Here is a 15,920-nt window from a genome sequence, read left to right on the forward strand (position 1 = left end):
TTTCAACATGACATCATACACTGATGTGTAAACTGTATTTTTGTACGTATATTTCAACATGACATCATACACTGGTGTGTAAACTGTATTTTTGTACGTATATTTCAACATGACATCATACACTGGTGTGTAAACTGTATTTTTGTACGTATATTTCAACATGACATCATACACTGATGTGTAAAATGTATTTTTGTACGTATATTTCAACATGACATCATACACTGGTGTGTAAACTGTATTTTTGTACGTATATTTCAACATGACATCATACACTGGTGTGTAAACTGTATTTTTATACGTATATTTCAACATGACATCATACACTGGTGTGTAAACTGTATTTTTGTACGTATATTTCAACATGACATCATACACTGATGTGTAAACTGTATTTTTGTACGTATATTTCAACATGACATCATACACTGGTGTGTAAACTGTATTTTTGTACGTATATTTCAACATGACATCATACACTGATGTGTAAACTGTATTTTTGTACATATATTTCAACATGACACCATACAATGATGTGTAAACTGTATTTTTGTACGTATATTTCAACATGACATCATACACTGATGTGTAAACTGTATTTTTGTACGTATATTTCAACATGACATCATACACTGATGTGTAAACTGTATTTTTGTACGTATATTTCAACATGACATCATACACTGATGTGTAAACTGTATTTTTGTACGTATATTTCAACATGACATCATACACTGATGTGTAAACTGTATTTTTGTACGTATATTTCAACATGACATCATACACTGATGTGTAAACTGTATTTTTGTACATATATTTCAACATGACACCATACAATGATGTGTAAACTGTATTTTTGTACGTATATTTCAACATGACACCATACAATGATGTGTAAACTGTATTTTTGTACGTATATTTCAACATGACATCATACACTGATGTGTAAAATGTATTTTTGTACATATATTTCAACATGATACCATACAATGATGTGTAAACTGTATTTTTGTACGTATATTTCAACATGACATCATACAATGATGTGTAAACTGTATTTTTGTACGTATATTTCAACATGACATCATACACTGATGTGTAAACAGTATTTTTGTACGTATATTTCAACATGACATCATACACTGATGTGTAAACTGTATTTGTGTACGTATATTTCAACATGACATCATACACTGATGTGTAAACTGTATTTTTGTACGTATATTTCAACATGACATCATACACTGGTGTGTAAACTGTATTTTTGTACGTATATTTCAACATGACATCATACACTGATGTGTAAACTGTATTTTTGTACGTATATTTCAACATGACATCATACACTGATGTGTGTAAACTATATTTTTGTAGGTATAATTCAACATGACATTAGGCGCTTGTGTGATAACTGTATTTTTGTACATGTAATTTAACATGACATCATACACTGTTGTGTAAACAGTATTTTTGTACGTATATTTCAACATGACATCATACATTTGTGTGTAAACTGTATTTTTGTACGTATATTTCAACATGACATCATACACTGATGTGTAAACAGTATTTTTGTACGTATATTTCAACATGACATCATACATTGGTGTGTAAACTGTATTTTTGTACGTATATTTCAACATGACATCATACACTGGTGTGTAAACTGTATTTTTGTACGTATATTTCAAGTGAAATGGTAGGCCGAAATGTACATTTTTTGTACAGATATTTCAACATAACGCGCTGACGCGCGTCATTTAAAATATCTGTACAAAAATTGCATTTTACACACCGGTAAACAACAAAAAAATAGAAACATTCCTTATATTTACATTTTGGCCTACCATTTCATTTAAATTTAGTGTTCCGGTGAAATAAACCTTCGTTTTTTTCAACGTTATACGATTGACAGAAACAGCTGAGTAATTGATGGAATTGCGTAACAACTGACTCCAATTTGGCGGGAAAATGTGTCAAGTGCCGGGAGTAAATAAAAATATAGTTCCACAATAACTTTAGCCTTTTTTAATCCATTTATTCCATATGTTTTCATTTTTTTCTTAATTTTCAATATTAAGACAATGTTTTCCATTGCATTAAAACTGATATTTATATTGAAACCTTTGTCATGGCATATATTTTGGCCTAACCGGATGCGCATTCACCATAAGGGCGGAAGTCAGTGTTTCGGTTAGTGTTCTTGCACAGGAGCCCCTCTGCGTTCACGCAAGTGTAAACGATTGGTTATATAGAAGGTGAAAACGGAAATGTAAATATTTCTTAAATAACCATTGTATCGTTTAACTGCTTCATACAAATAGCAGTTTGTTTTGTTTTTTATTTATTTTTTACATACGTTTTCACACTGTTTTCACACTGAACTGATTATTTTCATCAAAACTACCAAAAATATTTCGCGAACATAGTGTTTATTTTACAGACAACTTGAGTAAATGATCTATGTATTGTAAAATATAAATATGACATTCACGATTTTGACTGAAAACGAGAAAAGAAAGATTAAGGATAGTAAAATGTCGCCCCGTTGCAGAACTTTGAGCTTAGACTATTAATTATGTTGTCGTTCCAATATGTTTGATATTAAAATGGTGAAAATACTAGTTTTGCTTCATTTAGTATACATTATGTAGTTTTTGACATAATATATATTAAAAAAGGAAATTTGGATTCTTGTTTATCATTGTGCAAGATATATTATTCATTGAACTACATAAATGAAAAAACTTTTTTCAATTTAAACACGAATTGTCAATGAATATTTGTGTCGTTTTTTAATTCGCATGTTTCAATACATGAACAGGAATAGATACTGAAGCGATTGTTCTGCTATTTGGTGTAATATTATCCTGTATATTCCCGAAGATGATTCCTTTGAAAATAGTGTAGTGTTTGGCCTGGGTTTTATTGGATTGAAACGGTTCACGAGGTAAAATACAATGCATATACATAATTGATAAAAGGAGACAAAACGGGAATACAGTGCAGTCTCACACAAAAGTATACATTGTTCTTTGTTGTAAATTTAACAATTGGTTTACCAGTTTTGACGTGTACGTTAGTCTACGAGTGTATCCATGATATCAAACTTGGTCGAAAAGTTTTCTATTTCAAAATAAATCGTTCATCGAGAATATAAAGGATGTTAGTACGGGTACGATGCATAAACCGAAAAACAATCGGTCAAGTAAACCGTACAGCAGTTTAACACATTTTCATACCTGAAGCAGGGTATTTGACGTGTACGGTACCATTTGACCACGTGATTACTCCACACTATGCAGCAGTTTTGACGTGTATGATTCCCTACCTGATCAGAGCGAGAAATGTCTGTGTCGACCTGTACGTCACTGCTCAGGAGTTCAGTGGACTCCGGATACGTTTTTGAAAAAAAAATCATTTAACTCTTTAAATGCAATCTGTAGTCACAAAACCATCCTCGATACTCCAGGGTTTCCTATTAGTAAGTGATCGGAAGCCCTTGAATATCGAGGATGCCACAGAAGGGATTGTTTTATTCCTATCCGTATGATGGTGATTTTTATTGTGATATTTTCTGAATCATTGTTTCTTCCTTCCTATGTGATTTCTATGTTATGGTAATCAGCTACGTGATCCATTTATGGCAAAATGCATATTTCAATTTTTAAAATTCCATGTGCAGTTTATCTCTAAATGTAATAGAAGATGACATAAGCAATAGAAAAGAAACGTCATGAATCCGATATCGCATTTTTTTCCCGAAATTATCGTTCCCGTTGATGTTTCACAAAATGATACCATAACGTTTTAAGGGAAAGCAACTCTACCTAAATTTACGAAAATCTACACAATTAATGATTAATTCGTATTCATTCCATTACAATATTTTCATCATTTGTCTCGTCCACATCCAAAACAGCTATCATACACAATGTCCGCAGTCAGTACGTTTATTTGGTTGAATATTATATAGCAACGTCCTATTAACCTAGTCAGATCTAGTACCATCTTAGGGACTGCCTTCCATGTGTTTCAGTGGTAATTTGCGTGTGTGAAATGTGAGGTAATATTAATTACTAGACTAATGATAATCCAATTTATTTATTGAGGATGGATCTTACATGTTAAGCCAAATGGCTTATATGTACCACATGGCCCTGCCTGTTAGTAAAACATAATATCATTTTTTAGTTAAAATAGCAGACAAATTAAGAAATTTTATAAACAATAACAAAAATTATCACAGAAAATATACTTAAAATTATCACAGGATGCATAAATCCCATGCATATAGTTAATACGTCATTTAAAAGGCATATGCCTTTGTAATACATATATGCTAATATAGCAAATAATAAAAATTGATATAGTTACATGCTTGCTAATATATGCATAAACTAAAATAAGTATGCATAATATTATATGAATTCAAATAAGAAACTAAAGATAGACAAATATATTAGACATCACAATAAAAATACAATACTGGTCTATGATTAGTGATATACAGTACTGGACAAGATTTCGTTTAAAGGTTTGATAGCTTTGAATCTTCATGCCATTTGGTAATGATTCCAATCAGTGATGCTGTTTACAAAAAATTACTTTGAATGTAAACTGTTCTTGTTGTACGTTTATTTCAAAATTATTTTGACATGCATAATCATCATATTTCTGATGTGTAAATCTGTATTTGTGTACAATACAACATTTTCATTGATAACATGTATTGGTGTAATTCTGTTATTGTGTACATTTATATAAACATCAAATCTTGTGACTAATTTAAAATATTGTCTAAGGATACATGTATTTAAATTTGTAATACATATTTCAGATGGTGTATCATATAATTGTTGGTGCACCTTAAATAAGCCTAAACTCCTGTTGCCTGATCACTTCTACACATGATGTTGTAAAATGTGTTTTTCGGTACTGTCATGAATTATATTCAATAAACTCTATTGTGTGTAAACTCATATTATTACATACATGACTCATGACTGGTGTAAAATTACTTTGTTGTACAAATTTTCAACATGTAAATTGATGTGTAAGACTGAATTTGATTTTTTCTCACAATAACTTACAAAAACACATACATGTGTAAATGACATCAAATGTTATGGAATTAAAGTTTGACATATACAAATGCGTGAGTATACTGTATCATTTTGTACATATTCCCGATTTCTTGATGTCATGTAAAATGTACTTAAAAAGTGTAAATATTTCAACATGACATGAATGTACGGACAATGTCTCAAACTAGTAATGTGTACATTATATTTCAATATGACATCATATTATGTGTAAAAAATGTATTTTTGAAGTTATATTTCAACATGATGATAAACAAAAAGTGTAAAATTATTTTTATTAATTTTTTTGCATTGATATAAAAACATTACATAAAACTGTGTGGTAAATTTAATTTTTGTTTTACGTATATTCAAATGAAATCAATAAATTTGTAAAAAAACACTTTTCAACTTTTCAAACATACAAAAATGTGTAAACTCAATATTTTTTTTAATTTCTGTTATACATACAATGTGTGTAAACTGTATTTTTTTGAGCTAATCATGAAAAATTGGTTTTATAATGAGTAAAATTGTAATATTTTATTGTTTCAAATGTACCAATAATTCTGTAAACTGTATTTTTGTAATTTTGTCAACATGAATCATCAAATTTGTAAAATTGTTGTAGTATATTTCAACATTTATGATTCTTAAACTGATTTTGTAGGAATATTTTAAATTTCCCTTACAAATTTGTAATGAATATTAAAGTACTAATGCGATGTATCATAAACACATGATGTTTATGTTGGTGGAAAAATGTTATACATATTTATTGTGAGTCCTCCATAATGTAAAAGTCCAAAATTATACATTGTATTCCATTTGTAATATTTAACATATATAAATGCAATGATGTTTTTTTTGTATTTCATAATTTTATGTGTGTCGTTTTACAATATGTGTAACTGGTTATTTTATACATTTTCAACAACTTGACAAATCGAATTGTTTTTTGTATGTATAATTACAAAACATCATAAAATGATGTGTATACTGTGTTTTTTTACGTATATTTGACAACATGAATCATATATTGGTAAAAAATCAGTATTTGTTAATATTAACTTTTGGATTAATTATGTCTGGTGATGTGAAACAATATCGTATAAACATGACATTGCACATTGTAAACTGTATTTTGTAGGTCATTTCAACAGTTTATCACAGTTTGAATAACAGTATTATGAGTATAAATGGTGACTGAAAATAAATTCATTCATTTGTGTTTAAATTTTTGTACGTATTTTCAAACGAGATGTACACTGATGTAATGTAAATTATTTTTGTAAATTTGTGATAAACTTCACACTAATTACGTAAAATTTTGACACTAATGTGTTTCACATGACAATACGAAATAAAACTTATCTTTGTGTAAGTTAAAATATGAAATGACATGTTTCTATTAAACTGTACGTAAACACTACGGATTCAATATCAACATTCGATTTTTAAAAAAAAATCATGGTTTAAATAAATGGAAATGGAATGTACGTAATAACATAGATAAACAAAACAATCATAAAACGTACAGCAGTATAATCAACATTTTCATACACGTGAATGAAACTGTTATGGCATTTTGACATGTAAACGGTAAATATACGTGATAAAATTCCTTCACTATAGTATAACACGTGAATGTATCGTAAATTGTTTATCAATCAAAAACATGTGTGTTTAATTCATGTACGTCACTCTTCACAGTTAAGTAAATTTTCAAAAAAAAATCGTTTAAATTCCTATCAAATATGGTTATTGTATCATACAAAAAATGTCATACTCCATTTTAAGTAAACAATGATGAAGTTTTTCGAATAGCCAATGTGCCACTGTAATTTTTGTCGCCAATATTTTTATGTTATTTTTACGTACTTCAGTGATTGTTATGTTTATGTTAAAAAAATGCATATTTTTTCGTTAAACCTGGTGAAAATTTTAAGTTTGTGATTCAAATGTAATATTGTGAGATGTTAAGCAATAAAACTGAAACGTTGAATTTATCCGGATTCGCATTTTTTTTGTAGAAATTATCGTTCCTGTGATGTTACACAAAATGATACCATAAATTTTAAGGGAAACTTTCTACCTAAATTACGAAAATCTACACAAATTAATCATGATTTTTCAATATTCAACCAGTACGTATTTTCATCTCAGTTCTCGTCCACATTATCAGCGAAATGTCCGCAATAATTATTTATATCTAATTATATAAAAGTGTCCTTTGATTATCATTGCAATCATCCATTATTTTCTGACTGGTGACTTCAACATAAATATAAGAATGACAGAAATCGCAAAAAGAAGTGGTCTCACAGTGTAGCTTACAAAAACACAAAATGTTAAATCGTCGCCTTCAATGATTATGGAATGAATCAACTTTATAGTATGCAAATGCATGGAAGGTGAGTATGTGTATGTTTGTGTAAAATAGAATTTTATCAAACAAATGCTGGTAGAACTTGCTATAGACAATAGTTACTATAAGGAAAAAGCAATCCGGAACGATAGTACCAATGTGTTCTCCCATCTCGAATTCACTTTTGTTTTTTGTCTTTCCAACGTATTATCCTTTCAAACTTATTTTTGTAGTTCAATAACGTCATGTGCAATTGAGAGAAAATACGATTAACGACTATTTTCTTTTAAAAAATCAATATACTTTTGCATTAGCCAATGCGAAGCGACGTTACAGGCCACGTGATTTGCTTTAATTTTACGTTAAGAGATGATAACAAAACATATTAAGGCAATGAAAGTGCCTCTTTTAAGCAAGATTTTAAAAATACATACTGAATACTGAACACACAGGTTTGTTTCAAACAGTCTGTGGTGTAAGTGTATCCTTATCAACATGGATAGTTTTGTTTTGCTATAATATGCATAATAAAGGCCCATTCACACAGTATAACACGTGTACAGTGGATACTGTAAATATTAATGTGTCCAAGGGATACATATATTCTAGTAAGAAGTTAAATTTAAATTCAATTGCAACTTGAATAATTGTATATGGATTCTTTATTGCCAGTAGGATGCCTTGATCGCGTGTTTATGTATTCTCAAATGTGTTGTAAATAATAAAAGACACGACAATATAATATTCTACAGTATTACAAATCTGTTTGGTTATAGAGTTATAAACCAGTGTTGTTTCCACCCACTCCCGGTAGGTTTATCTATCTATCTATCTATCACATTTGTGATACCCAAGGGGTTACTCTCACTGTCGATATATCCACCTCTTGAATCTGTCATTACAAAACTAATAAGACACATAGTTTGGTCCTTTGATGTAATTCAAAAGATTTTAATAACCTTACATTGTGCATGACTATATGGCTTTGAAGATACACGTCGCTCTCTGTGATTTTCACTGCATTTCTGTGATTAATATTTTGTTTTCTTCTCCAGAACTGCCATCAGTTTTTTTAGGTTCAAAACTGATATAATGAGATCAGAAGAGGAGAGAATTACATTGTGTCATATAACATACATGTGTAAATTCTACATGGTTAGTATCTTGCAATACAAGATTTATTTTGGTACGAGACTTAGGAAAGCCGAGGTCACGAGGCTTTGGCAAGTCATCTCGGCTTTCCGTGTCGAGCACCAAAATAAAACTTGTATTGTAAGATACGAGCGTACTAACAGTGTATTCTATTTATCCCGCAACCTTTATGTCATTCAAAACGAAAGCAAATGAACAGTTATTTACTTGGTTTCGCTCGAAGCGAGACGTTTCTTTGATGCGGAGGAAAATATTCACTAAACTGAATGAGAGTGTACGCCTTTCCTTTATCATTTTCGTGGGAAATATATAAACGCATTCGGAAACAGTACCAGTAGTTCTATTCAGTGTGTAATGTCATTAAAACAATTTTAAAATACCCAAAAACATTAAAGAATTACTTTACAGCACATATCTTTGCTATGAGACAAGAAAAAGACGACACAGCCAAACGAGATCTCCGATATCGTAAAAATGACGTCCTTGCGGTAAATATGACGTCCTTTATTAGCGGGATTGAATGACGTGTCATTCACCGGAAGGTTAAAGGTCTGGGTCAAGTTAGAAAAAGTTCCGTCAGATATGGATCAAATTCACGTGGTCGTATTGGTGGATAAAAGCACATGTTATGCGGCAGTAGTTTTCCGTCAGTATGAGGGGCTGTTGCAGGATAAATTACTAACATAGACGTAACATAAAAATAGGGAATGTGTTTTGAATACTGGCCGCTCTCCATTCAATTCGTATCTGTATACGTATGTGTATACGTTTACCGCTTATTGTAAGTATCCCTACTACATGTTATTCCGTCTTTGCATGTTACAGAGTTAGTTCCCTTGTGGGTAGGTATCCATTGTGACGTCATTATTTTGTGAGCGAATCTCACGCCGTTTTCTCTTAAATGTATGACGCATGTATGTTCGGGACCTGCTGCTACGTACTTTTGTCGTATATCTCATCAAAACTTGCAAAATACACAACTACAATAATAATAACTAAAGTTAGCCATGATGAAAAGACATTTTTGATCAGTTGGCTTACGTTCAAATGTACCTATATCATAGCTATATAATGATTACTGATTCCCTTTGAAGCCAATAGAAATGATACATATTTAGGCATTCAACCTTAAATGTACGAAAGAATTATGAAAAATGAAAATACGCAGTAGTTCCGCTTTCATAAGTTATTTCATTTACGATAGAAAATGATTCCTGTTCTCCTCTATCATTGATTTCGTTTATCCATGTGTAAACTTTTACCAATCCTATTCCTGAAATATTGATATCATAATTGATAAGTCGGTAGGTATATATATATGATATTTGATATTTATCTGAGAAAAGTGACAGTCAGTGCTAAAAAGACATAGACGCATGAAATATTTATGAGGTATATGGGATGTTCCAAACTTCTCATTGATTGGTTGAATTCATATTTCCATATCTGTAGCAATAGTTGTTCCGGTCGCTTGGTAAAATAATAAATTCATTGTTATTCGGAAACACATCTTTGCAAGGCGATAAGTTAGACGGAACAAATTTCTCAATGGTTTAATTTATGTTTCCGTATACATATTCTAGCAATGACAGATCCAGTCGCATAGCAAAATCATATACTCAGTATTATTCGAAGACACATATTTGAAGTAAGGCGGTGTTTCTTTGTTCACAAACTTGTCGATTTAAAATGAATTCTCGGAAGGTTGTCATTTTAAGTATCTACTTAGCTCTAACAAAAACAGTGTATGGAACAATGCTTAATGATTCTGCAGTAATATCTGACTTTCATCAGTTTGTTTCCGGAAAGACAATATGTTGTGCCACTTCTCTTGAAGTGTTGTATGGTATTTCACTGCCAAAATGTGGCAGACACTGCTTATCACATCCAGGTTGTACTGTCCTCAGCTACCAGCGAAGGTCTCTACAGTGTAGACTGTTTGATGTGGATATGACAGACTCCAGTTTCCATGAGGTTGACTCAACTTTTGTCATGGTCCCCGTCACCAGATTAACTGAGGTATTAATTTATGAATATCTTATTATTTTATCCTGAAATTACAACCGTCCCTATATCACGTCACTGATTAAAAACCATGACTTTATATGTAGTTTTGAAAAAAAGAGATTTTGCGAACATCTTTAGTTTTAATTCAATTTGTTATTTATAATTTGAACAAGCAAAATGTATAAGGTTGGGGCGACCTGGCTAAATTTAGAAAGATGTTTGTTATATTTGTTGAATATATATATAGTAAGAATTTTTTTTGAACATTTATAAGTCCTTTGATTCCATTTAATCATTTTAGACCCATTTCTTCAAATCATGTTTCTAACCATTCCCATTCGACCCTATCGAACGCCTTCTGTTGGTTTTAGAAAATAATTGTCCCATTTTTATTAAATTTATATCTAATAACGCCACTTAATAATCTTACTGCATCTTCTATGTTTCGCATTTTGATAAAACCCTTTCCGACCACTGTGAATTATTTTGGAAAGTAACGTTTGATTCTTTCCGTTCACCATTTTCCCGGCTTACATTCTTAAGACATTTAAGTAATGACACCTCGATGTAGTGATACAGATATGTTGTTATTAGAAAAAAATTGATTACTTGAATAACCTCTGCCAAGATATCATCATAACAGCGTTATAAATTTTATATTCAGTTTGTTAATTTATTTGTTTATGCCGAATAACGTGGGGTATGATGACATAAAACATACATAATCCTCACCAGTATATCACAAACAATAATCTCCGCCTCTAGATATTTTATTGATAAGTATGCTTTATGTTTGGTTATTGACGTGTGTATAAAATAAATGTTTGACAAATATTTGAATGACTGACGTCAGCGGTCGTGATGGAATCTATTTATCAATTATGGACTTTTATTGAGGTCCACACGTCGTTATACCACCCTGCTGGAATTCAATAATGACTGATAAGTGTTTATTAGAAACGGTATCTAATTAGCATTGCGTGTTATTCAATTCACTGTATCGCCATATACATATGGTAATGAAATTTGTTGAAATGATATAGAGATCGAAGGCGTAGCTTTTGGCATTATATTATATTCTACCAGGGTTAAATAATACCATATGGACCGAATTAAATTTTATATTCAGTTGGAGAATTCTCATCATTAGATATTACTGTTATATATTTCATCTTCATCTGGATTGTCATTAGTAAATTATTGTGTTAATAGTTTTACACAGCAACCTCCACTGCTAATGCCTATGAATCATTCAACGTGTTAACAGTTTAAAAAATGCACTCAACTATTCCTGTCTCAGGTTGTAATTAGCTATATTTTATCCATTTCAATATTGAAATATCGAGTTGGAAATCGAGGCGAAGCGAAAAGAGTGATAGGATGATTGAAATAGCGAATTACAACCTGAGACAAGGTTAGTTGAGTGTATTTTTTAATTTCATAATGAAATAAATCCAAAATGTAAGCGAAACATACAAAACAAATGTGAAGGCTCACCACGACCAGGATGGCTGTATTTCTACCTCATTCATGAAAGAGTCTGTTCTGTCTCTAAAATGGGCGTATTGATAAACGACAACAAAAATGAGCTCATTTTAAGAGACATATGATTCGGTCTACCATGGACTGTTTTCGGAATGCAATTAACCATTATAATTACTTTTTGCTTTGAAATGAAATAAGAAGCGCAAACTTGTTAATGATGGTTATAGTGTCATGTAAGTATCTTTTGTTACTGAACAAAAATCACGTTTTTAATATATAAACATTACCATTCGTCAGTGGTGTATTGTCTTTAATGACTACCTTGTATAAACGGTCGCGGTCACCTGCCTTTAGCGGTCAGTCAATGATCCTCACGATGGAAAAACACTATACTGAACTCAATTAAGCGGTCACCATTCGTAAGTGGCTAGAGGTCACTGAAATTGCGTCCCGATCAATTCCAAATTAATATCACTGAATGATTCGTTATTGTATTAATAAGATAAAAACAAAATAAACCAAACTCATTCTTATGTATCGTCAGATGAAGCATCGACCAGACCTTATTTAATAATTTGTATCCAACAAATACTTACATTGATTATCACTGTCATATTATTCGTGATATGTTCTATTCCAGGAAATGATTTCACCTTGCAGTAGAAGTCATTGTTCTGGGTTTAACAAATGCGCTGTTACTGATACAACATCGGTATACTGTGATCACTCAGGTACGTAAATCAGAGAAGTATGTTTTATGTTTGGTTATTGACGGGTGTATAAAATAAATGTTTGACAAATATTTGAATGACTGACGTCAGCGATCGTGATGGAATTTGTTTATCAATTATGGACTTTTATTGAGGTCAACACGTCACGTTGTTATACCACCATGCTGGAATTCAATAATGACCGATAAGTGTTTATTAAAAACGATATCTAAGCATAGCCTGTTATTCAATTCACTGTATCGCCATATACATATGACAATGAAATTTGTTGAAATGATATACAGATCGAAGGCGTAGCTTGTGGCATTATATTATATTCTACCAGGGTGATATAACACCATATGGACCGAATTAGGAGAGGATGAGAATGGAATGCCGTTGTAAGAAAGAAAAAATAAACGAAATATAAAAATCGTTCACAATGTGACATTCATTTACAGGAGACCTTCTGAATGAGTGGAGACTAGTCTATGAGACAGATGATGATGGGGACGTAGTTTCCGGACGGGAGGGTGACCTGATATCCGCCTTCCAATCAGCTTCGTCCGTCCGAGTGTATGTACCCTCCTGGAATCAGACATTCCGTACTGATGTCACTGAATTTGTTTTGGATAAAAACTCAACATGTTCACAGTCGTCGATCCAGGTAGCCAAGGAAACATGGAACACATTCTCAGCGGAAGCAACACGTGTGTTTTATATGTTCTGTACATCAGGGGATTATCACAAAAGCCTGCACTATCTGTTTGGATCTTCCCGTCCAAGCAATCCGGATACATTTGGTGTCATTGGAATAAAATGGTTCGTGAGGTAACTACTTTAAAATAGTTTATAATTCTGTTTTCATTTTGAGTTCAATATCATTAAAAACATAATTAACGAGTTCCATAATTATCATTATATATTGTGGATATTTTTGATTGTGTATCACGTTTAGTCCTTTTTCATCCATGGTTTGATTTGAGATATTTTAAAATTAGGGGAATAATTAATTACTATGTGTACCATAAGGTTATAAAGGACGTAATTTTTCATTCAAGGAAATCCTGCCGCCATCGCGATAACTATCCGGTTTATTGTCATGACAACGGTGGACAGAGATCCTGCGGATCTTTATCTAAACTCGACTCAGCGATCCGACAGGGCTACGAAACCAGTTACGTTACAGGAAATGGGTGGACGGCGTCGCTTTTAGATCAAATTGTTCTCAAAGATGGACCGTTGATCAGCGCCCAATTTCTAAGACGCATTGGATCTGAAGTATTGTCCTCTGGCGGTAAATTTATCCGTAGGTTCATAAGAGATAAACCTTTATGGTCCTATGAAATTGACAGATCTGATGGCAATATTAACAGGCTAGGTTGGTATATTGGCGGGAATATAAAGTACAACTTAAAATTTGAAAAAGATATAGACTGGTTTGCAGACACATGTTGGTCAATGGTCTATTCCCACAACCAAGAGGGAGTTTCTCTTGACGGAGTTTTACACAGACTACGAGCTAGTATCATCGCCGGTAGAAGAGTTCGTGTCGTTCTGAATGGTAATGTAGCTGGAGAACCAGACAGTGTTATTGTTGAGACAGACGGACATATCAACGCCCAGCTTCTTACTCAAATATCAGTCGACCAAATGGCTTATTTTCAAAGCAGCCCCTACTGGTATTGGCAGATGATATCAACAGCGGGATTTCGACACATTATTAGACTATATCTCGAATCATACAATAACAAAAACAATCCTGAAAAAAGTACAGTCAGTGCACAGTGGTATGCCGATACCCGTCAGTGGAGGAAACTGTTAACGATATCAGAGTCAGGGGCCGTTACTTCTGGATCTAAAGAAGTTTTGAGTAGGTCACTGAAATTGGGCGGCATGTTACGTTTAGTTGTAACATTCTCAAACAACACATTGATCGCCTTTACTGCCGACAATGTCGAGCATTTTGGATCGGAGATATCTGCACAATTTGTTCGGTATATTGGACACGTCCAGAAACCAGATTCATCCGACAGAATGTTTGCTCCTGAACCTCACTGGAATTTAATCCTGGTAACAACAGAAGGAAGACTGACGTCATCGCTGTGGGATGTTAAGGACAATAGAGAGATTTCTACCAATACCCTCAGGGTAACTAGTTCATGGTTTGTGATTTAAGGGAATAAAAAACAAGAACAATAACATAAAAAAAATTAGAACTTGAAAGTTTCTTAAGAACAATATTAACTAAACAAACTATTTGTTTATGATACCTATTTACCATACTAATGATGAACAGATGCAAGCCATATTGTCAGGATGCGTATTTGGTTTTAATTTGATTTATTAATTATATAATTTTAATTAAACACTGTCCGCATGAAGGGTGAATGCGCATTCGATTCAGCCTGTTCTTATTATATTTTCAAATGTTCAAAATTTTACATAAAATATCAGAAAATAGAAAGTTTAAGAAATATTGTTAAAATGGAATAAAAACAATAAAGTTATAGTGGAACTATATTTTATTCACTCTCTCAACTTTACAGCATTATCCTCCAAACTAAAGCCCGCCAGCTGTTCCACGATTTCATCCAATGACCGACGGATTCACTAATCGTATAACAGTTAACAATCGGTAATTATTGGAACTACAATTTTAAAAGAAATGATTGATAGAAATGTAACTGTTAGAATTTATTTTGTTGTTTTCTGGTGTGTAAACTGTATTTTTATACGTATATTTCAACATGACATCATACACTGATGTGTAAAATGTATTTTTGTACATATATTTCAACATGATACCATACGATGATGTGTAAACTGTATTTTTGAACGTATATCTCAACATGACATCATATATTGGTGTGTAAACTGTATTTGTGTACGTATATTTCAACATGGCATCATGCACTGGTGTGTAAACTGTATTTATGTACGTATATTTTAACATGACATCACACACTGGTGTAAACTGTATTTTTGTACGTATTTATCAACATGACATCATACACTGATGTGTAAAATGTATTTTTGTACATATATTTCAACATGGCATCATGCACTGGTGTGTACCTGTATTGTTGTACGTACATTTCAACATGATATCAT

At 32.0% G+C, this 15,920-nt stretch overlaps 1 protein-coding gene across 1 annotated transcript; it reads left to right on the plus strand.

The window, feature by feature from the left end:
• Positions 1-9,026: 9,026 nt before the first annotated feature.
• Positions 9,027-14,986, plus strand: LOC138310059 (uncharacterized). Its single transcript, XM_069251205.1, has 4 exons — positions 9,027-9,092; positions 12,737-12,827; positions 13,268-13,637; positions 13,868-14,986. The coding sequence occupies exons 1-4, from the start codon at positions 9,027-9,029 to the stop codon at positions 14,982-14,984; spliced, it is 1,644 nt and encodes a 547-aa protein (XP_069107306.1). The 3' UTR covers positions 14,985-14,986.
• The last annotated feature ends 934 nt before the right edge of the window (positions 14,987-15,920 follow it).

The sequence above is a fragment of the Argopecten irradians genome, chromosome 16 (genome assembly GCF_041381155.1).
Source record: "Argopecten irradians isolate NY chromosome 16, Ai_NY, whole genome shotgun sequence".
NCBI classification, from domain to species: Eukaryota; Metazoa; Mollusca; class Bivalvia; order Pectinida; family Pectinidae; genus Argopecten; species Argopecten irradians.

What these genes read in the sequence shown, in the direction of transcription:
- LOC138310059 (XM_069251205.1), top strand. Translation starts at nt 9,027, where the DNA reads ATGAGACAAGAAAAAGACGACACAGCCAAACGAGATCTCCGATATCGT. An exon ending in GTAAAAATGACGTCCTTGCG is followed by an intron (nt 9,093 to 12,736) that starts GTAAATATGACG and finishes GTTCTATTCCAG; the next exon opens with GAAATGATTTCACCTTGCAG. An exon ending in GGAATAAAATGGTTCGTGAG is followed by an intron (nt 13,638 to 13,867) that starts GTAACTACTTTA and finishes TTTTCATTCAAG; the next exon opens with GAAATCCTGCCGCCATCGCG.